Source organism: Calypte anna, chromosome 7 (genome assembly GCF_003957555.1).
Source record: "Calypte anna isolate BGI_N300 chromosome 7, bCalAnn1_v1.p, whole genome shotgun sequence".
NCBI classification, from domain to species: Eukaryota; Metazoa; Chordata; class Aves; order Apodiformes; family Trochilidae; genus Calypte; species Calypte anna.
In genome coordinates, this window is record NC_044253.1 from 28,423,060 (window position 1) to 28,448,274 (window position 25,215).

The 25,215-nt window shown below is 41.5% G+C and overlaps 1 protein-coding gene across 1 annotated transcript in view; it reads right to left on the minus strand.

The window, feature by feature from the left end:
* Window positions 1-1,488: 1,488 nt before the first annotated feature.
* The window catches only part of PARD3B (par-3 family cell polarity regulator beta), a 385,985-nt gene continuing 362,258 nt past the window's right edge, over window positions 1,489-25,215 (minus strand). The window contains exon 23 of the mRNA XM_030454365.1: window positions 1,489-6,106. Within this exon, the coding sequence (XP_030310225.1) occupies window positions 5,752-6,106 (355 nt within the window). The 3' untranslated portion in view covers window positions 1,489-5,751. The remainder of the gene's footprint in view (window positions 6,107-25,215) is intronic.

The window sequence follows — 25,215 nt, forward strand, 5'->3', positions numbered from 1 at the left end:
CCAATCCTGATAATGGCATTTTGCTTCCCCAAAGTGCAGCTGCTACAGTCCTTACCCCCCAGAGGCTGCTGTGCTTTGTCCCCAAGGAAGAGTTCAGCTGCTGCAACATTGCAGCAGGTCACTGCATTCCTGCTGGGGTGACTGACCCAATTCCAAGGGGAAAGACACTCCATCCTTCCTTGTTTCCAGCAGAACACGAGTCCCATGAGCATATAGTTTGGTTCACTAAATTAATTTTAGTGAAATGGCTCCACATACTTCTTTATGCAGACATAAAGACACTATTGAAACAAAAGGAACATTGACTGCAAAGCAGATCTTAACTCAAGCCCAGGTCCCAGAGAAGTGACTGCTGCTTTGGGGAAACCACAATATCACCATCGAGCACAAGCAGCACCTTCTGAAACGGTGGCCACCAAGTTTCCAGCTTCTAATTAACTCCTAGTTTGTCTTTTGCCACTCTTTGTGCTACTTAAGCAGAATTAGAAATTAAGGTATCAGTGTTTTATTTTTCCAGTTTTTAGCTATGAGTGCATGTGATGACCCAATAACTAAGAATTGGCATCTATGTGATTTATAGTATAATAGATGCTAAACTGACTCAGAGTTGCTCATGAACTGTCCTGGTCATAAATACCAACATCTGCATTCAAAATGTTTTAGTGTTCAGTATGTATTTATTTTTACTGAACCATTACTGCAATTTCTGCTAGATCTTGTGTTGTAAACTTTCTGCACTTTTCTGTTATGCTCTTTTACTCTTTCATTTTTCTTCATAGTAAAACTTTTCATCTCAGAGAGGCTATCTCCTCCTTTTTCCTGTTCCAGTGGCTTTTCACTTAATATCTGCTATTCTGAAAATTACTTAATCTAACAAAACACTCTTTCCTGAATCTCATTGTGATCTCCAGCCCATAGCTCTGATCCTGCAAAGATTTATGCTTGCACATAATCTGGAATATGAAAAGCAGTGTCATCAGTTTCAGTGAAATAGTCCATGTACCTCAAGTTAAATTTGAGACCTCTAAAACCTTCCAGAAGTCCTGGCAAATCCTGAGGCACAATAGTGCTGCACTGCTCTTGTTGAAATATAACCCCAGCTGGCTGGCCCTCTTACCTGCTACCTGGCCACAGAACACCTCAGCTGTTACCAAGAGAAGAGGTTGATGTTGAGATGAAACTTGGCAACTTCAGCAATGAACATGCAGTTGTGTACTCTGAAATTTGCTGAGGTGGCAAGGCACTTCTCCTTCACTTCTAACTTTCAGCCAGGGCTACGAAATCAGGACTCCAGCTCTACAACTGAAAACAACGCAGATCTGAGAGAGAATCAAGTTGAGGTCTGTGGTGGTTTTGCTTTTCAAAAAACAAAGAAGCCACCTTACCAGTTCTGATCTGATCACACGATCTAATATCAAACCACAGCCTGGCATGAGGATGACTGTTTAGATACAAAGAAGCAAAAGACTCCACGTATAAATACATAAATACATAGTCTTAAAGCCTTTATTTTAATGCAAAATAAACCAGGTGAATTTTGTATAGCCATATGTAACAAAAGATCAAAATCTTTGATGTGGTACTAGAAAAAAAACCCTCTCAAATTGGGTGTTGAATTTCTCCCCAAAACAATCATGCACATTTTAAAAAGGTTTCACTTAGAACACATGGGTATTGTCAGGATCCCAAACACTTCTCTCTCCCTCACAATAACAGAACAGTGTCTTAGAAAGCCTCTTCTATGCAGAGACAGTGAATAGCACTTCTGATTTTGCACATAAGGCTTAGAGACTGCAAAACAACTGTGATGTGAACACAGGTGTAGGGCCTTTTGGAAGTGCAAAGCAGCTGCTGCTCAGAGCTGAGTGTCAGGATGTGGCCCTGGCAGAGGATTCACAGCACTGACTGATAACAAATCTGTGATGGCAGGGAGGAGGAGGTAGCACAATTCATTTGTAAAAAAATTAGGCAGCATGTGAAGCTATTTCTAGATTAAGGAGCTGGAGTGAATTGGAATTCAGGGCTGTATGCACTTTTCCAATGCAGAAGCCTTTTTTTTTTTTTTTTTTTTTCAAAAGAAAATACTGAATTCTCTCCTTTTATTTTTCCCCCACAAAGGGCAACTGATATTTTATGCATTTGAGAGATGCCTGGAGACTTCTGCATCATAATGTATCACAGTGGTAATGTCATTTCGTAGATCGAGATCATGGCTCACTAGTGGGTGGTCACTCAGAAAATCCACAGGCTCCTTTTCTGTCTCTTAATTTTTCAACTGCTGGGCCTGGCTGGCTTCACACCAGAGCCAGAAACGTAGGCTGCACACCACCAGCACAGGAAATCAAAGCTTCCAGCTTCAGGCAGGAGCAGGCTTCTCTCCCCCTTCTCCCATCTCCTGTTCACATGCACACTTGGGGCTGGATGCTCCCATGGCAAACCCAAACCCTCCCTTCACCCCTGCTGCATCAGGAACTTCACTGCTGGACTGGCACGTTTGGGATGAGGGAGTGCAAGAAAATTACGTGTCAAGAACATTTCAGACTCGTAATTTTCCCAAACATATGGACATATGGGGAAAAGAACAACTTGTTACTTAACAGCTCTTTTGGATTTTACAAGTGTGTATTTTCAACCATCAGTTGTAGCACCTCATGAATTTTGCACGGTACATACTTTTCCACAATATGGTGCTAAAATCATACATTTTACACTGCAGAGAAGCTGATTATACTTGTAGTTACACATTATACTTTTGAAAATAGCATACCTCTACCAGATATTTAACCAGCAAATGGCAATTTTCTCCCAGAACAATGACACCAGAGACTGACAAGATGTTCAGTAATACTATTTGGTCTTGTTTACCCAGCCAGGTCAGTCTGTTCTTCCTCCTTAACTCCTCACCTGTAGGATGCAACCTGCTGGGCAAGATAACAGCTCAGAAAGTGCTAGCTTGATCTGTCTACCTCAGCTGAGTGGAGCTGATGCAGTCAAGGGGAGCTCTTAAGGAGAGATTCAGGTTACAGGGAGATGATTGTGCAGGTCCTTCAGAGGCTATAAATTACCCAGAAGCTGTTTCCATGCAGATTTTACTTGGCCCTGGCTCTTGAAATACTGTAAATAAGTTCTGTTTGCTGTGCTGTGATGCCATTTGAAGGATTAGTTGAGAGAATTATAAAGGCAGCAGCTTATAGTCAGAGCTGTTCTTAATTGTGGCCTGGCTTGATAAAGCCACTGTCACAAACATATTAGTTTCTTTACAGCTGGATCAAATGTATCAAGAGTTACATTTCAAGGAGTGAAAGGAAAGTATTTTAATTTGTTTTTGCTTTCAGAGGGCCTTCATAACTCCAGTGGCTTCCCTGCGGCTGCCAAGTCCTGGCTGAGTATCCTACAGCATCTAAAACTCTTGGAGAGAAGTACAAGGCTGCGTACAGCACGTACATGACAGGCAGAGTTTCCCTGGGGAATGTGTCTTATTTATGGAGTGTACTGAGAGACATCCAGCTTTACATCCAGCCCTCCCTCCAGAGGATTTTCCCTCCTACATTACTAGGGAAGGGGGCAGAAAGAAACAGAACAAGACCCAAACACACTTACTTTATAATTGGTTGCATTCTTCCTCTCTCCCTCCCACCAATGCTTCCGCTTGACTGGATTTAGAGCTGCACCTGCCCCCACCCCAGGGAGTCCAGCCCCGTATTTCAGTCATGGAGATGTACCCCCCTCCACCCCAAAGCTGTCTCCTCTCTCCTCCTTCCCAGACCAGCTCATGGGTAGAGATCAGGGTGAACACAAATGTCAGAGCCAGCTGGGCAGATGCAAGTGCTCCCTGTGCCTCAGGGTTATGTGAGTCTCTCACCAGCATTTATAGCACAGAGGAAACATTGACTGAGATTACATGCAGCTTCTTATCAGGGCCATTAACCTACCAGTGGTGGCCCCTGGCAAGCAGCACTGTCCTGTGCCTTACAGACCACTTACTCTAATAAACCTTTCCAGGAATATCTAGTAACGTAACACAGTCCTAACAGGAAAAACCTTGCCAGTGATATTTAATACCTGGGAAGTTACCTATGTGATTTAATCTGTTGCATATCAAAGATATAAAAAAGACACAATTGAGATGTTTAATCCTTGGCCAGGTCACAGTCTCTCCCTGATGAGCCTGAACAGTTGGAACACTCCCAAAAGACAGAAATTGAGGAATTAAGGACACTTGGGAACTTCACAAAATACATTTGTAGGTGGCAGGATGGTGTGGTTTTCATGTGACAAAATCCTTCAGACAAATCTCTGAGCACCTACAGCACTGTCTGCCTGGGGGACACAGGTCCCTGTGGCTGGCGACATGTATTTCTGACCTCTTCCCAGGCTGTCTGGCTACTGAGCAAGCTCAGGATGAGTGGGGTGAAGAGCTGGCACCTACCCCAGTGCCCTGTCCCCTCACAGCTCTTGCTGCACTGCTGCCTCTGTCTCCTCACCCACACCTTTTCTCTTTCTAGGCACTGAAAATAATGAAAATAACCTGCTACAAATAGCTCTTCTCTCCTTTTCCTCCAGGGCTCCAGAGTCTTGGAAGCCCTCCCTGTTGCTTTCCTTGCCTTTTCCCTCAGTCCTTACTATGAAAATCCCTTTTCCCCACTGGTCTGGTGGCCCCTGGCTGCAGGAACCTGAGTGGTTTGGCACATGGCACCAGCCTGGTGCTTCCTGAGGCCACGCTGCACTCTGGGGCTGAGGATGGGCCCCCCTCTGACAGGTGACAGAGACTCTCAGGGCAGGACATGCTGCTGAACCCTGGCCAGAGGAGGCCAGGATGCCAAGGCACCACCTGATACAGTAACTTAATACACTGAGTTATGGAGTCCATGGCCATGGTCACCTCCTCAGCCACTTCTCATAGGCCAGCTCCACTGAACCCCGAGAGTGACACTTACTGACAGTCTCCAGGATTTACATTAAAGGCTGCACACTCCTATGAAATGTGCACAAGCACACAGAGGCACATCTGCAGACACACGTTTCTCAGGTGGCTGTCTGCCTCCTTCTCCTCTCTGATCCTGCCCCAGCACGGTGGGTAGGTACTTGCCTCACTCGAAATTGCAGCAGGTACAAGAAGAGGAGTACCTTGCTACACAAACTGCAAAAAAAAAAAAAAATAAAAATCAAGGCTACAAGATAAATGCTGCCACTACCAAACAGAAGGAGGAAGACAGAAGCCAGATTACAAATCTGGAACTGCAGCAACCTTAAAACACAGTTTGTTTGAAGAAGCCTGGAATGTCCCTTGCTGACTCACAATTGCATCACCCAAGGGTCTCAGTTTTGCACAAAGTTCACTCTGCATGCTATGCTCTCAATGAAAAGCTCTACAACAGCTTTACTCTGAAGTAAACTCTGATGACACCACTGCCCTCATACAGACAGTTAAGTACTGTATAAGTGTAACTGGATTCAGTAAATAGCCCTGAGGTGTATTAAGTGTTGCACTTCATTTCTAGCAGCCCGTTTCTATTTTTAAAAGGAATTAAAAAATATTTAACTGTCTGGTACCTCAAATACTCAAAATATACTGTATCTCATGTGGTTTTAGTTCACTTGTTAGAAAGCACCTACGCTGAGCCCAGCTCAATAAGAATTACTCCAGGTCTCCTGTGCCATTCTTACAGGCAGCCACGCTTGGGAGTAACTCTACCAGGATGATGTCCAACAGGATTCCTATGGGGCTGTGCTGCCAAGTCCAGTGTGTGGCTATACAGCTGCAGTCATGGGGTTCTTCTGCCTGGGATCCTGTTGCCTGTACTTGTACTGGTCTGGACTGGTCCCACGATGTTGGACAACTTCATGATAATCCGGTGCTCGGCGGGACTGAGGAGGGGAGGGTGGGATGTCCTGCCGGAGAGGTCCTTTATGCTGGTTTGTGATGGGCTGGGCTGGGTAGTACTGGGGGTATCTCAATTCTGCCACTCTTGTGTCCAGTGCATGCTTGTAGTTCCCCTTAGATGAGTGGACAAGAGGCTGTCCTCCTTGGTAGCAGGGAAGATCTCTTTCTTTGTATACCACTCGTGGCCCTGTTAAATATTGCAGTGGTTCTGCAGGTCCACGCCTGAGGAGGAAAAACATAATAAAGCACATCAAAAGGCAGTCCACTAGGCCAGTGCCACACTATTATACTCACAGCCTATGTTTACTTTGGGAAATGAAATGCCATCTCAAGCATGACAAGTCCAGATGAATCGAAAGAACTCCTGAAGGACAGCAAGCCTCCCACCTGCATGCTACAGAAGTCTGTAACATCCAGGATGCTGGAGGAAAGGTCCAACACACATCACAGCCCTTGTGCAATGGGGAAGCACTGGAGCCCTTCAGCTCACAAAGTCAGCCTCATGTGCTTCATTTGTCATAATGGAAACAAAACTCCTTTAAACAATCCATGTTTGACTGAGTCTTATCTAGCCTGAGGACAAACAGATGAGTTGGGTCTGCGAGTCTGCAAATACAGTAAGCTTTACATGCACAAATATTCATGCTTTCCAAGCCATTTCCAACTATTTTTTGTCATAACATGTCAGATTGTAAAACTTTCCAAACACCAGAGTTGGAAAAACTGCAACTTCTGGAAGAAACACTACGGATGTCAGGCTACAACACCTGTGTTTAATGGGTGAGCTGCCAATGGGATTTAAAATACCCCACTCCTGTGATCCAGAAGGCCTGATATTACAACAGCCCTGTAACTTACCTGCATCAGTATGGATCTGACAAGCTGTAGTTCATGAGCAAAGCAACATGTGAACATGTCATCCTTGAAGATGTGCCATGGAGCCTTCCCTGCGGCTTTCTGCGTCTAAATTCCACAATATGCACTAATGAAGCACTGATATTTTTCCTAGTACAGCTTAACTTGTGATGCTTTTGAAATGGCAAAAATAAATATTCTCACAGACATGTCACCAGAGCATGTCCAAAAGCTCAACTCAGGTGGTGGTTCTGCCACTCTGATTGCCAATGTCTGCACTTTGGGCAAAACCTCTCACTGACTGCAAAGCTTCTTACTGAGCGAGAGCTGAAGGAAGATGGCAGAGTTTTGACCCAAAACAGGGGCTGAAACTACAAATCAGTTACACCTGCTCTGTGGCTTTGGGACTGAACTCATCAACAGTTTAAATATTCTTTGCACAGATTTATTAAAAAAGTAATCGTTCTGGTGCAGCAAGTCAGGTGTTCACAATCATGAATGCCTCTCTTTTGTTCACACTGAGATTTTACAAGCACGTTCCCCCTTTCTTAATCTGGGCTCCCAGGCTCCACTGCAACTTGTTTAGCATGAAGTAAAATAAAACATATGGTTTTCTGCTGCACTTGTTTAAGCGCATGGAGTAAATCATGGACACGGGCAATGAACAAACATTATCTGCCTTGAAATGAACCTACAATTCTCCCCCTGGAATTACTTAGTGCAAATGTTTCCTGTTTAAAATGGAAAGAGCAAAAGGAAGAATTCCAGGCCTTGGACTTTTAGGACCCTATGCTCCCCAGAGACTTTGTGCTTTAAAAACACAACATTATAAAAGACAGGCACTCCCAGCTTTTTTTTCCCCCTCTCCTCTCTCTCTTTGTGAGACAGTCCAGACAAAGTGCTGAAGAGCCTGAAGGCACCCTCTGAGATATTAAAAGTACCCTTAGCCACATGTATTAAGACAGCTGTGCTTTGCTCACACACACCTTGCAACAAAGTCTGATTTCCACAGCAAGGCAAAGAGCTGCTCCATGTATTTCTGTATGAAGACTTGTTCAACAGTCAGTCTCATCACACTCAGCTTGTAATTCCTCTCTGTGTAAAAATACACTTCCAATCAGAAAAGGTTTCTGTGACAGTAGGAACTGCTTTGTGTCAAACAAATGACAGGAACAAATGTCAAACCTACACCCATCACCTTTTAATGTACAGCTAGTGTTAAAAATCCAGTATATTATATTTTACAAGATGTTCTCATCAGCAGCAATAATCAACCAAATTCTTGTGGATCACATTAAAAAGGGATTCAAAACCAGAATTCATGGAAGAGCCAGAGCTTTTGGACAGTTTTAACTGCAAAGTTAATTACTCTAAAACAACAAATTCAAGATTAATTGGTACCAAAATGACTGCTGAGAACAGGACTGAGCCACCAGCATCACCTACTGAGCGTTCAACTCACACCAGAGGTCTGGATGGTGCAGGAAAAGAGGGGAATGTGTTTTGTCATCCAGCCACAAGACCTGCTTCCTGGAAAGCTCAGCTGGTCCGGTTCTAGGGACAGTGTGACACTGCTGACACAGAAGCTGTGGCTATGCAGAGGACAGCACATTCCAGCAGCTTTGACTGAAGTGTGCCAGACCTGAGGCATGTGCCTAAGCTGCCTCAACTTCTGCCTTCAGATTTCCTTTGCTGTTACCTATGGTACAAGACTAAATCCAGCTCTGGTTAACTTACAGGAAACAGAGTCTCTGGTTGTGTAAATGAACTGCAGAGAGGAACATATATAACCTTTCTTTAAAAAAATAAACAAACATCTGAGCTGTTCGTTCTCAGCACCACTTTCCCTTTTCTGTGGGTGAAATGCCTATAGATGGTATCAATCATGAGTGTCTTCCCCAGAATCAGAGCCTGGCAGCTGGAAGGAGAGGTTGTACATGGAGACAAGGGTTGAATCTACTTCACATGGACACTTAAGGAAAGTCTCAGGAAGACAGAAGGTAGGTGAGGTTTTCTGGTAGCCTTGCAATAATTCAAGCAGTGATATAGAACTCTTGCACGAGTAAAACGTTGGGAAACCTCTGGCAACATGACCAGGGGAAATTTCATGAAAAATATGCTTGTGACTGCACCACACTCCCAGCTCACTTCCCTTGGCAATCCCAGGGGTGTTATCTATGCAGATACACATGCTACAGTAATGACACTTCTCTTCCCTTTTATGACCACCACTGCATGTTAAAGCTGAGTTATATCCTGAGGATTTATTCTTCCCCACCTACCAGCCATGCCTGGTCAGCTCTTGGGAAGCTGCTCACAGTGCAAATGAACTGCCTGAGGGTCTTCATGAACCTCCACCTGAAAAGTCTTAAAAGACAGTAAAAAACCAGTCCTTCCTTCCCCAAGTGAGTCAAATTAACCATCAGAAATGCTGTCTCCATTAAGAATAAGTTTGGGACACTGCAGCAGCAGAAGCAGGGACACCATTTTCATTTGATAACTCCTAGTGTGAAAGTATAGGCTGTTGTTTAAAGATTTTGTCACTACTCAAACCAAATGCTTTCTACTTGGCAGCCCCTTGTAGATGCTGTGTTTGTTTCTGCAAGAAACAACTTCTGCCTTTTCACTTGGCAGATGTTGCCACCTTTGAGGAGGTCCTAATGAAATTCTTCTCCCCTCCCTCCCTGTTTTTGTTGGCTTCTGATGAGTTCAGAGTTCACAGGGCCATATCAGACCTCCCACGTGACCCATGCTTTGGGGGTCAAACCAATAACCTCAAGTGGAAAATCAGTGACCCAAGGGAATGATCAAAAATCCACAAACTAGGTCAAGCAGGTCCAGCCACTCAAAAGGACCAGGCTAGGAGCATGGCCTCTTGAGAGAGGAGGAGAGGCTCTCTGAGAGTCAGCTGCCTTCCAGATTTTTTTTGCCGTTTGTTTGACCTGGGGGTCCAGTGAAATTAATGGCAGGCAGAAGGCAGGGAAGCTGACACAACATCCTGGGGAGGAACCAATCTGAGAGCCCAGAAAGTGTTTTTGCTCATAGTTCAGCTCTGTTAGCTCCTACTGGAAGATGCATCACTGATGTGGGTCTAGGTAAAGCAGAGGCTGCTGCTGAAGGAAGCAGCCTAAGAAAAAGAAGGCAGAAGTGCCAAGTTCAAGAAAGGAGTGAAACTGGTGGTGCAGTGTGAAAAAAAAAAACCTCAAAAATGTCATAGGCAAGGCACCCCTTAAAGCATTCATATTGTTAAGAAGTGAAATCTCGCCTTCCCCTTCAGAAAAGCTATAGATATCACACACACAGGTAGCTGAAAACCTGTTTTGCTATATAATTTCATATGCCAGCTAGCAACTACACTGGTTATCTTTAAAGTACTCACCAGTTACCAGTTACACTGGATTATCTTTTAAAGTACTCACCAGTTAAGAACTGTGATCCATTTTGAGCTCTAAGTGCACAAAGTAGTTCACATACACTATGTAACATGTTCAATGAATAGTGCATATATTGTTATTTTCTCCATGACAAGTAAAGCCTGAAGTAGTTTGTTTTCCTATCCCTGCTTTATTTACCTTCCAGACACAAAGAATATAAAATCTAATATTTTCTGGCTTTACTGCAGACTTTTAAGAGCTCCTGGATTTATTTAAAGATGAATCAAAGAATTTGTAATATTTAAGAAGGGCTCCTTTTATGCAAAATAATATTTAGTAATTGAAGGTAAACAGGTACCTGTAGGTCTCAAGAAACCTAACTAACACTCCTTTTGTTTTCTGCAGTAAAGCCTGTTTCAGTAATTCTTCAGTTGCACAGAATCTCACAGAACAGAACGGTGTGGATACCCAATGCTTAAAAAAATAATTCCATTTTGGGTTTACTGTTTCATTGTTAACCCCCATTTGCAGGTCACCTATAACGTGAGGCACTAGACACATGCTTGGGTTATCTGAAAGGAAAGCAAAATGATGGTCTGTCTGTTCACACTGTGCCCCATCATTTTGAGGGTTTGGACTTCATCATGAAAAAGAGTTTTTCTTGCCTCTGTTCTACAGGAAGAATCACAGAGGTCACCCTCTTAAGTACCTGGTAAAAAGCAAGGAATGGAATGCTCTCTTCCTACATCACTGTCTCCTTCTCTCTGCTAAAGAAATACTTTGCAAGGAATATAAATTCACATGAAAAACACCTTTTTACTTTTTCAGTGAGTACTTCTTTAAATAAACTTCAAAGACAGACACTGACTAAGTGGCAAATAGAAAATCCACGTTTGGCTGCAGTCTCTTTTATGTTTAGGCAAGATATACAGAGAATCTGGTTAATGGCATCAGGCAGCCCAGGCTGTGATTAAAGAGTAGGAGAAAGCAACAAGTTCCTACCTTTGTTCAGATTCTCCCTGAAGAACTCTATTGTATGCATTACAATTGCATACAATTGTTCTCAGCCAGCAGGATATACTTTTAGAGGAAAAAGGAGAAGCTCACTTAAGAATTACCTTATGCAAACAAACAATCTCACAGTATCAAATACCTTACACTGTGTCTTTGTAAAGCTCTTCTCAGCATACAATAAAACAAATGACTGAAAAGACTACACGGTCCCTATCTCTTGAGATACAGTGCTAAAGACACCACAGTCCTATTGTAGTCAGTGGCACTCAGAACTTCTGTTGCTTGATATTCAATGAGCATATAAATAAATAATAATAAAAAAATTAAATCACTGCATTACTCTGAGCTTCATTAAAGTCTATCTCTGTATCTTAACAGGTGAGATACTCCTATGACAACACTTTTTCATTTCAGACCAATACTTCCCATAGCCAATGCTGGGTTTTGCATTTAAAAAGCCACAGGAAATAAAATTTGGTATCTTAGTGCTGGGAAAAATCTGCAGCCCAAGGCAGTACTCAGTGGTTGCTGCCTGTGAGGGAGGATTGCACCTCTCAGAAGAAGGCAGATGTCTAGCAATGACATACTAATTTCAAACACTCCAAACACAGATTATTTATGGGCAGATCTGGTGGAGGTGCTTCCTTCTCCTGTTCTTTTACCAACAATGTAAGACTAAAAAATCAGATAATGTAAACGAATACAATCCCTGGCTCTCGTATAGCACATGGCATGCAGAGAGAGCTGTTTTTTGTTTGAGGACTGTGTTTGGAATTCCTTCAGCATCAGGTTTCTAGTTACCAGACCCTCATCTCTGGCCAGGCACGACTGCGGTTGGACTGGATTAGCAGAACACTCTGCAATGCATATTACATATCTTTAACTTCTATAGGCTTTGCATACCCATGAAAGCAATGATCATTTCATGTCCTGTGTTACAGGGGTAAATAAAAAGAGAAAAAAACCCTTTATCTCCCCTTTTTAAAGAATTCATATTTGGTTTGCATAGGAAGGAAGAGGGATCTGTACAAGTTTCTTTGAAATTCAAGCAAGACTACATTGCAGATGCAATGCAGGCAGGGCTGATTCTCTTGCCTTGCATGCAAAGTTTCATGGTGGCCTTGACTGGCCTGAACCAGTAAGATGATTATTTGATTAGGTTTTTTCTATGATTAAGTTTTTTTCTCTCTTCAGCTTTACAGTTTAAAATATTTAGAAACAATCAGTAAAAGCAGCACAATCCCAGAAGATAAGTGCATAGCTATGTTTATAGTACTCTAGTTGAATTGTAGCCTTAAGGAGGCTGGAGAACAAAGTCCTTTAATATTTGCAGAGGGTCAGATTTTGAGAGATGTCAGACCCCAGCAGCTCCCTGGGCAGTTCTTAGCAACTGGAGACACTCTGGTGTCCTGGTTTTTTTTTATATCCCAACCCAAGCACAAAGTTTAGTCAGATCCTAGTTTTCCATGCAGATAAGCAGACTGCAGAAGCAACTGTAAGACAGGATAATAGTAGTGTGAGAGGTTTAAAACTTCATTGTAAGATTATATTGCTTATGACAGCATGAATAGTGTATTTTGCAAGCAAATAAACTGATTGCTCTCAATCCCTAGTGGAGTAATCTATGTCTTAGACTGGTTAACATCAGAATTCAGTGTCATTTAACTAAATCCCCTCCCATCATTAACAAAGCCATAAACCACTGTGTTGCTCCTTTGCTCCAGCATGTTTGTTTTCCACAGTAGATCCTAGTTCAGCTTCGGATAATCTCATCCCACAAACTAAGCTCCCCTTTCATTCCTTCTCTACAGCCAATGTACACATATAGAAACTGTGATAATCAGGATTAAAACCCTCAAATCAACAGCAATGAAAACCTGAATATGCTACCCCATACTCTATAAATGGCCAATAAGAATTTAAAACAACTACTCCAATAATCCTTCCTACTCAATTCCCCACTTGTTTTGTTCATGTGCTCTCAGACATGGTACACCTCTTCTACCAGAAGGCATGAAATAAAGTAGCACCTATTGAACAAGACATCACTGTGCTGTGATCTCTTCAAGCTTAAAGGGATCTTAAACTAGATTAGTACTTTAAGCAGTGAATCATTACAACATGTGTTATTTCACATGTCACTCATTATTCAACACAACATAATACCACTTGAGTCATTAACCTTATGGCATTGGTAACCTACTCTCAATCTCCCCAGGAATCCCCATGCTCTGTTGAGAGAGAGACCTGGACGAGATTTTTAGGTCCCCTTGGTCTTTTGTTTTGCAGATCAACAGGGGCAAAAGCTCTTCCTAAAGACTAAATGAGTATGATGCCAGCCAACTTACATTAGAAGGGAGAAAACTTCTTAAAGGATGTCATCCTAAACCAGCAAGAGGAGCAAATGTTTAGGTTTCTCAGCTGAATTTGCATTTCAATGCAGACACAAAGCAATACAAAGAAGTACTGAATGCATGCAGAATTGCCACCACTGGGGACAGGTGCTAAAGTGAAATCACTCTGTAATGTTTGTATGGCATCAGTGTGCAATAGCTTCAATAGCCACGGGGACACTGTTAACCCTGCTTCTAGAAGAGCCACTTCCCCCTAAAGGAGGCAGGGAGAAGGGAGAGAGAGAGAGAGAGAGAGAGAGAGAGAGAGGTGAGACCCCACTGCTGGCCCCAGCACAGCAGCAGCGAAAAGGTCAGAAATACCATCCAGATCTCCTTGCCACACTCTAACATCTACTGCAGATCCTTGCCACACTCTAACATCTACTGCAGATCTCCACTTTTTTTTTTTTTTTTCAGGCTGTCAGGGTAGAAATCAAAGGTCCAGTAGTTATTCAGGAGACTGATTTATTTAAAAGAAATTCTGTTTCCATAGTCAAGATCCTTCTTCAGAAGGAAACAAACACACAGCTCAGACTCCAGCAGAGCTCCTCCTGAGCAAGGAAGCCTCCCCTGCCATCCACAGTGCTACTGTGCTGGTTTGGTAAAGTGCTTTCAAAGACACATAAACCCTTCTCATTCCTCATGTGAAATGAATTTAAAGCATGGTAATTAATCATCTGTGCTGTTAGAATTATTTTCAACAAGTAACAGAAGTCCTTAGAAGAATCTTCCTGAGTAATAACAATCTGGGACCAAGGTCTTTACTATTCAGACAGCAGGATCTTAACACACTCTGATCTTTAGTAGGCTAGTAAAAAAAACTGTAAGAAGTGGTTACTCATGTTATACCTAAATTTTTAGGATTTTTTTAATGCATTTTTTTGTTAGTGGTTTTGGTTGGTTGGTTTTTTTGGTACTTTTTTAGGTTTTTGGGGGTTTTTTAGTTGTTTTTTTTTTTTTTTACTGCACTTCTCATTTAAATTAAAGCATTCCTTGCAGCATTTTCTCCCACTGCCACAATGAAGCATGGCTGTCAATTCTGGCTCTGATGGCACAAACTGGAGAGTAAAATCATTCTTCAATAAGAAAAGGAAAATTGTCTTTGAAACTGATTCTAGCTGGCTAACTGTCTCTCAATTTCAATTTTTATTGTGTCCTGATATTCTGTTGAACCCACTGGGATATGATATTCCATTTTTTCTGCTTTGCAACAAAGGCACAGCTCAAGATCCAGAGGCTGATGGCTGCTTTTGGGGGGCATGGGAGACTTAAAAGCAAACAACTCATTTCTTTCTTGGGGCAGTATTTCAGTCTTCATTGTTCCCCTACTGCTCATGTACTGATTTGCTCCTAAACAGCACAAACAGCCTGTGAGGTACATCCTACCTTCCTATATTACCTTCTGTGAGAACCACTCATTTCTATACAGGCATTATGGCTTTCCCTGGCTTGCCACACTTCATTAACACTCTGGTAACCACCCCTCCTCCTGCCAGCCACTAAGCAACACCTTTAATAATTGAGATTTAAAGGCTCAGGGCATGACAAACAGCTTCAAGTTACAACTTTACAGATACCACTATGGAACTGTGTAAATCTCCAGATTTGGGTAGGCAAATCAGTTAATTAGACTTGCATTAAGTCACAAACTTTGTAGGTGCTCTGACAGCAGACATCCTGAAGTTGAGCTTTAAATAACAAGGGTCAAACCCCTAAGGCCCAGGGGAGGAACAGCAATGTCCCACCCAGTGCCCAAAAAAGCAGGAGCAGAGACTGCAGCTGCTCTGACTTCCAGACAGCTGCAAGTGCCCTGTTACTGCAGCCCATTCCAGCTGTGTTTTCCCTGGTTTCTTCCTTCAGAGCTTCTACAGTTACATGAACATCAGTGCAGCTGCAGTCAGCAGAGCCACTCTCCACTGATGATGCTCCTCGGGCTGCCCACAGCAGACACAACCCTTGTTCTGCCACCCTGCATCCCTTGCCTCCAGCACACAGCTGGCTCTGACAAAACAGGACCCTGCAAGCCACAGAGGCTGAGCACAGCCCTGATCTGCAGCTGGGGAAATGTTACATCTATGAGTCACTGATAGCCAGTAAATGTTCAAAGCTGGAGAGATCTGGAGCTGCAGCTGCTCTTTCATGAGGGCAGTAAGAGGTTAACCTTCAGTCGAGAGGCCCAAGTGTCTGTGCTCCATCTCTGCAGGAGTTATCTCCCTGTTGCTGCATTTAAAAATACTGCGTGTAATTAACTGTTATCAGGTTGTTAAGCAGTGTGCTGAAGTGTGTATCATTCAATCACTTCCTTTATTTACAAAGTTCCTGCCATTCTCTGAAGCAGCAGCCCGGGACAGGCTTGACTTGTTTGGATGGGGTGGGTTTAGTGCACCAGATTCAGGTAGCAAGGCAGATTCTGGAGAGGTGAGAGAGAGATGTGAATCTTTTTGGTTCCTCAACCCCTAAATACACCCTGTGGAGTGGCTGTGTGTAAATGAGACACACACACACCACTGTTACCAAATAAATCACTGTAACATTGTGTTGTGACCTGAACCACGCATCATGGAAGGAATGCACAATACAGCTTCCAGTCACTGTAAACCAGCCTTATGCACAGATGGAATTTTTACTGATATATGTGTCACTAAATTCAGTGCCCATAGATATATACAAGCTATGTGGTCCATTCATAGAATCACAGAATTGGCTGGGTTGGAAGGGACCTCAGAGATCATCAAGTCCAACCCTTGATCCCCAGGTAAAGCCTTGATTCACAGGTAAAGACAAAATAACTGCTCACTTCCATGCACTTCTGTGCCCTTTTCATAATGACCTGGTTTGAGACAGGACAGAACCAATTTTCTTTCCAGTAATTTTACTTTTCAGTTAAGTCTCTTATAAATAACTGCACTTTCTAAAATTAACAGTAAGTTCTTCAGTCACTGTCTGCTTCTAGGACTGATAACACTTGATGTTTATAGTTACTGCTGGAGAATGATACACAGAATGAAGGCCACTGCTTGGGTCAGCTAAACTTCTTGTGCACAGGAAACAAATGGTCACACCTGTGACCTCCTCCTGTGGGGAGGGGCAGAACCTTGACACATTTCCTGCACTTCGTTTCCTTAAAAAAAGCAAATCAGGAAGTAAGTGCACATCATGTTAGACCACAGGCTGGAGATGGGAGACATGACAACAGCAGAAGATGGCACATCCACCACTGTCCTTCCTGCCTCACTCCACAAGGCCCAGATTCTCATAGCTCCCACTACTTTTTTTGCCACTGTCCCCTCCTGGTCTGGATACTGTTCTCTGCTTTCTTTCCCAGCTACACTAGCCCTGGCAATGTCTGCAAGGAGCCCAAGATGATGTGAGGCATCATGAGATCTACGTGATTTTCTTCCACGCATTCCTGGTTTGAGGCAGCACCAGGACTTGTACCTGGGCATGCAGCATCCTTTGCTCTTAGGGTACTGGGCCAATCATCAGTATCCCAGATCTATGTGCATCCCTCCCCAATACATGTAGTAGAGGAGATCTGTAGCTTCTAAACAATTTTCTTCTTTGTCATCTGCACACCATGCTTCATGCCAGATGACAAGATAATATTTGCAGCAACAAAGTACTCTGGAGCACAGCAACTTTCTAGAGAGAGCAAGCACAGCCTGTAGCAACATGGTTTTACCAGCTTAGTCATGTACCTGGAACAGAAGACATCAAGATGCTGAAGCTGGAAGAAGGTACACACAGCAGCAGGCAGAAAAAACATGCTTTAAAGACATCAGTCCAAAACACTGCATCCCTGAGCAATGAAAAAGTGATGCCAACAGCTGGGAAAGAGTGATGCCTTACGGAGGTCATAGCAGAGCACTTGGAAATTAGAGGCAAGCCAGAGATAAAGAGAGGGTTTGGACAGCACTGCCAGGTATAAAGTTTCATTTCTTTTCAACACAAATATGTATCCTATGTCAAAGACTACCATGTTCAGTAGCTTCAACTTGGATTATGATGAACACCACCACAATGAAAGAGGTGCATGCTACTACTGCATGCCATTAATGAGAAAAAAAAGAAAAGCACTTTCCAATCTGAACCCAGTAAGAACCTATGAACCTAGCAAAGATTCCAGAAAGTATGTCTCAGTTTGGCTGGGGGGAAAAAATTAAAAACTTAGATGAAACCACCCTCTTTCATGAAACAATCCTTTACATAATGAATCAATCAATTATCTTTGCTCTGGTATGTTCAAATCAAGGAAATCATCACTGAAAATAACAACCAATTTATATATCTCTCCTAAAGCCACAGTAAGCTACACTGCTGATTCACTAATGAACAATAAAGGTCACGACTACAATATCATTCTAAGTAGTTTCAGATTGTGCAATGTGATAGACTTGAAGTGGTATGCTCATAAAAATATAATCAAGATACTTTACAGAGGGAAGTAATGATGGAAAAAGATCAGTGCTCTGCCTAGATACCAGGCTGAGAGGAGGGAATAATTCAATGTGATGAGGAACTTTGTTGGCTAGACTCATCTGGACCTAGCCAAAGCCTCTGGAAGTAAATGCAAGCACTTCAATGAGCTTTGGATAAAGCTCCTTAATAGGAGAAGGGTATCTGAAAGGGCAGGGAGAGAATAAGACATCTGTATCCTGGAATGAAGTCAGGGAGCTAAGACCCGACAGTCTTAAACATCAAATAAACAGCTAGAGTACTAGATGTTAATTGCTGAAATGCCTCACTCTACATGGAGACAATAGTTTTCAATTGTATTCAGAGAAAAGACTAACCAAAATGCAGTTAATTTACTTCTTAATTTTTTAATGCTCATGATCTAGAGAGGGGTATATGCAGCTATGAAGAAACAAGACATTGTACCAGTAGAATAGCACATCCCTGTCTCATGGATCTTACATCTAAGATGGCAACTGGGGCAATGTAGCAGAGTCTGCCCTAAATTGCAGCATCACATCTTTGAATGTTACCTGAACCAAATGCTTCAGAGGAAGCTGCAGTTAGTCAGGAATTAATAGTTTCCATAGCCTTTATAGGATAAAAGCAATTTCTCCTTTGCTCCCCAGAAGTTAATTCGTATCAAAGCTACTATTGTCCAAGCCCAGGTTTGCACAAAGATGCAGATTTCAGAAACACAAAACACTTGATGGTATGTCTGTTCTTACAGATGTTGATTAAAAAACAAAACAAAACAAACCCCATAATATTTAACCTTGAAAGACCTACTATTTGAATCACGTAGGAAAAAAAAATTATAGTAGAGAGCCTGTGGTGAACTGAGAATGAAGTTTTTTCAAAACTCAGTGTTAAATCTTAAATGCTGAGTTGGGCTCCTCTCTAATAAAACCATGTGCAGATGTTCTTCCAGTGTACTTCCAGTAAAATGGTTTTTTCTTTAAAAGAATTCTGCAACATTTTGAATTCCCCTCTTTTTAAAATGATAAAAAATAAAACCAAGAAATTTTCTATCATATGAAGCAGCTACAATATAAGCTGTTACTAAAGAAAACTGCACTTCCTAAGACAGAAACCCACAAAATAACAATACCATTCTAGGGATGCAAAATGGAGGAAAATTATCAGGGTTAAAGGTTCTGAATTCATTTTATTTTTTACACTGGGATTAAAGTGATTTCAGCTGGGACCCACCATTACAGATGTAATGATAATTTCCATGTGCATTTTTAGACTGTGTACAAAGAAGTGTAATAATGGACAGCTGAACATTTTTCATTGTTCAGTAGAACCAAAATGTTTCTGAAGAAATTTCTGTAAGCCCATGACCACTGCAGTAATCTCTCAGTAACAGAGCTCTCTTCAGATGTTTGATGACAAGAGAGAAGGGAGAGCTGTCAGCCCTTCAAAGAAAGAAATCAAACTAAAATGACACTAAGACTGTTATTCCTCTCAATAACACTAAGGAGATTCCAAGTTAAGATCAGTTAACAAGCCTCTTCAAAGGAAAAGTCAGATTATTCATTAAATAACCTTTCCTGATATTATTTGCAGGATATTTAACAAAAAGCATTTCATTAAAGCAACATTACAGAAGCATTATTTAAATTACAGAAAGTACAGGGAGTTCAAAACCAAAAGCATCATTGACTGACTGCCATCCTTCCCTCATGTCTAAGTCGACATGGAATTCCATGGGTCAGGGATCTGGAAGGTTTGGATGCCCATGAGAGGCAACTTTCAAACACTTCTTGCTCCAAGCTCAAGACCAGTGCATCCCTATGAAGAAGAAATAAAGCAAAGGAGGTAAAAACCTGCATGGATGAGCAAGGGTCTTCTGCAAAAAATTAAAGGGAAGAAGAACGCAGAAAACAGGACTGTCAAGTTGGATGGAATATAAGAATGTAGTCAGAGAATGCAAGGATGCAACAAGGAAAGCCAAGCCCCACCTGGAACTAATGCTGGGAAGGAGTACCAAGGACAACAAGAAGGGTTTCTTCCAGTACATCAACAAAAAAAGGAGGAATAGGGGAAAAGTAGGCCCACTGATGATTGAGATGGATGCCCTAGTGGCTGAAGACACAGGGAAAGCAGAGTTATTGAATGCTGCCTTTGCCTCAGTCTTCACTGCAAAAACCTACCCTCTTGAACCCCAGATCCTGGAGGTAAGAGATAAGGTCTGGAGTGAGAAAGAATTTCCTTTGGTAGAGAAGCACCAGGTTAGAGACCACTTAGCCAAACTGGATGTCCATAAATCCATGGACCCTGATGGGATGCACCCACAAGTTCTGAGAGACCTGATAAATGTTATTCTTAGGCCACTCTACGTCATCCTAGAGAGGTCATGGAGAACAGGAGAGGTGACTGAGGACTGGAGGAAGGCTAATGTCACTCCAGCCTTTGAAAAGGGTAATGAGGACCTGGGAACTACAGCCAATTAGTCTCACCTCTGTCCCTGGTAAGGTGATGGAAAAAATTGTTCTGGATCAAGTCAAAATCCATAAAAAAAATCTTAAATGTGGGACCAAAACCTGGTGACACATGGGTTATGTACAACAGTACACCAACACCTAGATCCAAGTGAAAAGCCATTTGCATGGGTTTTCAACTGTGAAATCCTGCTGAGATTGGTTTTACTTGCCAGTTTTTGTCATGACTGCTCTCAGTACTTCCCTTCACCTGGAAAAAAAAAGGCTGTATTTTTTCTTTAAACGAAGAAAAGTGCCAGCTACTCAATATCCAAGGACCCCGACTGGCTCAGGATTTTACTTGATAACCTGGGCTGGCTTTTGTTCAGATTTACTGCTCCCTCTTTTTTGCCCTTGGCTGGAAATGGCTGCTAATTTCCAAGATGCTGTCTCAGACTATCGAATGAACAGATCCAGCCTCCCTGCTGAATTACATCTGCAGTGGAACAAAAATGACAGATAATTCATTTTCTATTAAAGTTAACACTCTCCTTCTCTTGCTTCCCACATATGTTATACGGTGGATGTGTTTCATGTTCTGCTCTGTTTTTTTCAGCTGTTGCAAGTGCTGGAGTTATCAATTATTCTCTGGGCAGAGAGAATGGTGACTTGAGGAACAGATTCCAGTTTACTTGACTCCTCACCTCATCATCACTCAAACATTTAAATGAATCCTTTTGGGCAAGAGGTCTGAAGTAGAGTGATCCTTAGCTGCTCTCTTTCCCGTCATTTCCTCTCTCACTGAATGGTTAATCAAAGCAGAAAAACAACCTTTAAGGCTAATATTTTTTTCAAGCAGCTGTAGGATCCCATCTGCTCATGCAGAACAGAGTGTAGAATGAGTGGAGACCACACTGATAACACACAAAAACCAGCAGAAGGTAGGAGTTCTGTCAGGATCTCTATCATCAGATTCAGTTACATTTGGTAGATGAAAGTTTTTTAATACAGCAAAAACATTGCTGTAGAATGTGGTTATCCTGTTAGCATATGCATTATGGTACTTAATATATTTCCAAGATACAGCTTGATGAAACTCTGACTAGTGGCCTGTGTACTATTTAACACCAACCACACACCTACAGAGTTTTGCTGGCATGCTTCTGGCATAGCCACCGCTTTACCTGCAGTAAACATTCCATGCAGATTTCGCAAATAAGCATCAATCAAAAAGCAGCATCACTGTGCATCCTGTGCTTTGTTTATGCCATATTTCAAGAATTGTTATAGTATATTTTGTTCGGGTGCTAAGTGAAAAAATTAGTGCTAGTGCTGAGTTACATAACTATTACAGAGTAGAACAACGCCATCTTTTCAAGCTTGGAGGTAAGAGTAACGATTCTTAAGAAAGCAGGAATTAATTTTCTCCAACAGGTTACAGGAATTTTAGCTGCATCCTTGCTCATAAAGTTACTGGTCCATAACCAATAGTGATCTAAGCATCTGCAATTCTTCAACAACTCTGAATAACACTCATTAAGTCCTACTTTTACTACACTTACATCTGTAGTAAAATGAGATGAGGTGGAGAAAAATATAGAGAGCAAGTAAAGACATATTCCTTTTTCCAGGACCTCCAAAATATGGAGAGACTTGAATGACACACATTGGTGGGCAGAGTATAATAGTAACAAATATAACAAATAACCTAATCAGAGTTTATTAAATTACTACCAGACTGACCCAGGCAGCAAGGAAATGAAGGAATATCCTCTTACAGTGATTGCATTTCAGTCTAATCTACTGCTCACTGCAATAGGTAGGAACAGATGCATGCACTGAAGTGCTTCTGGATTAGGCTCACACGAGCTTCTACAGCATTTCTTGCAGAATAAGGTGTTACTCAACCTGGATTAACATATCCAAAGCATGATTTTCTAGAGTGTTGCAGCTGAAGATAAAACATAAAAGAGTTAGGTGAATATAAAGACAGCTCGACAAAAACATGTGGAATTCAGAACATTCTCTTAATATGTTTTTAAGAGACTTCTGAGCAGAGAAATTAAACATATCACCTACTTATGAAATGGAAGCTGTTTGGCTGCCAGTTGTATGAGCTGTGTTGAAACAGCTGCTCCAGCAACTGTTTTTATTATTAAATTTTTCAGTGATTCTCTTGATCCCAAATTAGAAACCTCTTACCTTTAGTCACTAGTTTAATATAAAAGCTTTCTCCTATCAAGACAGGCTTTCTCCAAGGATAATATTAAAAAACAACTACAGGTTTGCTGAAGCTCTGACCCTCCATGGTTCACATCTCCCTCACCTTAGTTCTTCAAGGTGTGTGGCACTCTGAGCACTTACAACTCTGAACCCAGAATTATATCTGAGTTAAGATTTCACAGCCTGTCATTACCTTACAGCATGTAATTAAGACTGTCCACACAGAATTCACTCTCCTACTTTATTATCATAATCTCCTTCCCTTGTTCATAAACGTGCACATAAGAATACCCAACTGACCCACTTTAATGGCTTGCTATTAGAAGCTTGAAACTTGCCATCATGACAGTGCAACTTGTTCTTTTTACCACATTTCCTGTTTTTTTTCAGAACCTGCTTTGCAATGACTGGATGAAGGTGACAGAACTGAATAGAGGTTCATGCACAACACTGGAGAGCTGCAGGAAGCTCGCTCAATGAATCCTGATCCAACATCCTTGAAAATACTCATCCTCACTTCCACGACCTACTTATCATGAGAAAGTCAAAGCCAGGAACTGCAGTGGAATTGGCTTATGTTACAGTAAACTTCCTCACAGAAAGAAAAGCTGATTTCCTCATTTTTGCAGGCTACAGTCCATACCTTTTGATCCATTCTGATTTGTAATCCAACATAAGCAGTAACATTTTCATTCCAAGTGTCTGTACTTACAAAGAAGCCAGCTAAGATTCCCAGCCTATGTGTCTTGTAAGCAATTTCAATATCCATCTCAACAACATGAAGGATGTATTTGCACTTTGTAGCACACATCTTACTCCTCAGGTTTCATTCAGTACATTCCTCTGTCGATGCATTCCATGGGACATATGCTTTTGTTTTTTAATTTGGTGTTCTTTTTTATTTGCATTCACTTACTGCTTTTTCACAGATCCTTCCTCTCAACCTAACCATTTTGTAGTGACACTTCTTTCTTGCATTAATATTTTGTTCCCTAACAGATGTTTTGTTCTTTTACTCACTGGAGGCACAGCTAGAACAACTTTCTTTTCTGAAGCAATGTCTTCATGACTTCATTTAATATTATAATGTCAATTCAGCCCCTTTTGTTCAAAGACAGTATTTTACTCCACCTCTTCTATTTTTAAACTGAATTTGGTGCCCTTAGTTTGAGTGGGAGGTCCTTATGCCTGGTTATATACTAAAACCCACACCAGATCCATGGTTTTTGTAAATGTGACACTTTTATTTTTTAATTTTTATTTACTTCAGCTAGTATCTTGCAAACAGGCTGGCTGTTTAGTTTCAAAATATTAACTGACTTTTAAACTATTACATATTGCATTAAATGTCTTTTCCTTATGAGGAGTTGACTGACTTATTAGAAAAATTGACAAAACCCATCTCTGTCTGCCTCATTCTACAATTCCACAGTATTCTTACGGGACATCTGGTTTTTAGTGGTGGTTTTTTTTTTTCCCTTTTTTCCCCCTAAGCTATGTCCCAGTTGTTGCAGACATTTTCTTTGCTCAATTTTCTTTAGTTATTCCCATGGAAATTACAGAAGTGGCCTGCCTGTCGCAATCCATGATTTGTTGTCATGAACCCTGACCTTTCTGACTTTCTAAAGTGTACTTATTCAATATTAAGATTTAATTTGGCTTAGATAGAGGCATCCTTTTCATTTCAACCAATATTTCTATTTTATTAGAAAGCTGGAGGTATGTTTTAAAACCAAATCTCCCTCCTTCTGAATTCAACTTAAGAGATTTCTGTAATCGTAATCCTGTTTACAGTTCTCTTCCCTTCTTTCAGACAGATCTTAAAAAAAGACAGAAGATGTTTTTTTAAAATGTCTACAGTCCACTGACCCTTTCGTAACAGCTCTGTTTTTAATGCTCAAGACTATTCTTGTAGAGGGTTTACACAGGTTATTAATAAACTCTGCATGCTTTGGGGTAAATGTGTTTTGACACCAAGCACAAAAAAAGCCTTCACACTTCCCATACGACACTAGGTTGATATCTGTACTGTGGCACACAGCAGCAGAGTAACCAAAACAGAGATAAATCCAAGTTGCAACAGAGCATTTCCAGCTTTTTCCTGAGATACATATCACAAACATGTGCCACTTTGGATTTGGACTCCATTCTTTTTGAAATACTATATTTCCCTGACATCTCAGAGATGCTGGGCAGGTTTCACAGCTATCAGCTTTATTACCTGCAGAGGTTAAGTTAGCTAAGCAAATCTTAAACTGTTTGATACTGGATTCAAACTAATCTTTTAATGAGCACATGAGCTTGGTGCCCAAGCCTGTGCTCTAGCATGTAAGAATGATCTTTTTTTCTTTGCCTGTACTTCATCTTGGCTGGTTTACTGCAATGTATCTTGGAGGTCCCTGATTAGGACCAGTATTTCCATTAAAACTGACTCTAATTTCATCTGCCACGACTTAACCAAAACCACACACATTTCATTTATCATCAGATTACCACACTGGAAGATACAGACAGATAAGCTTTCGCTGCATATTCAATGAAAATACAGCTGTCAAGATAAAAACCCTATTTTAAAAATATCCCTGGAGTTA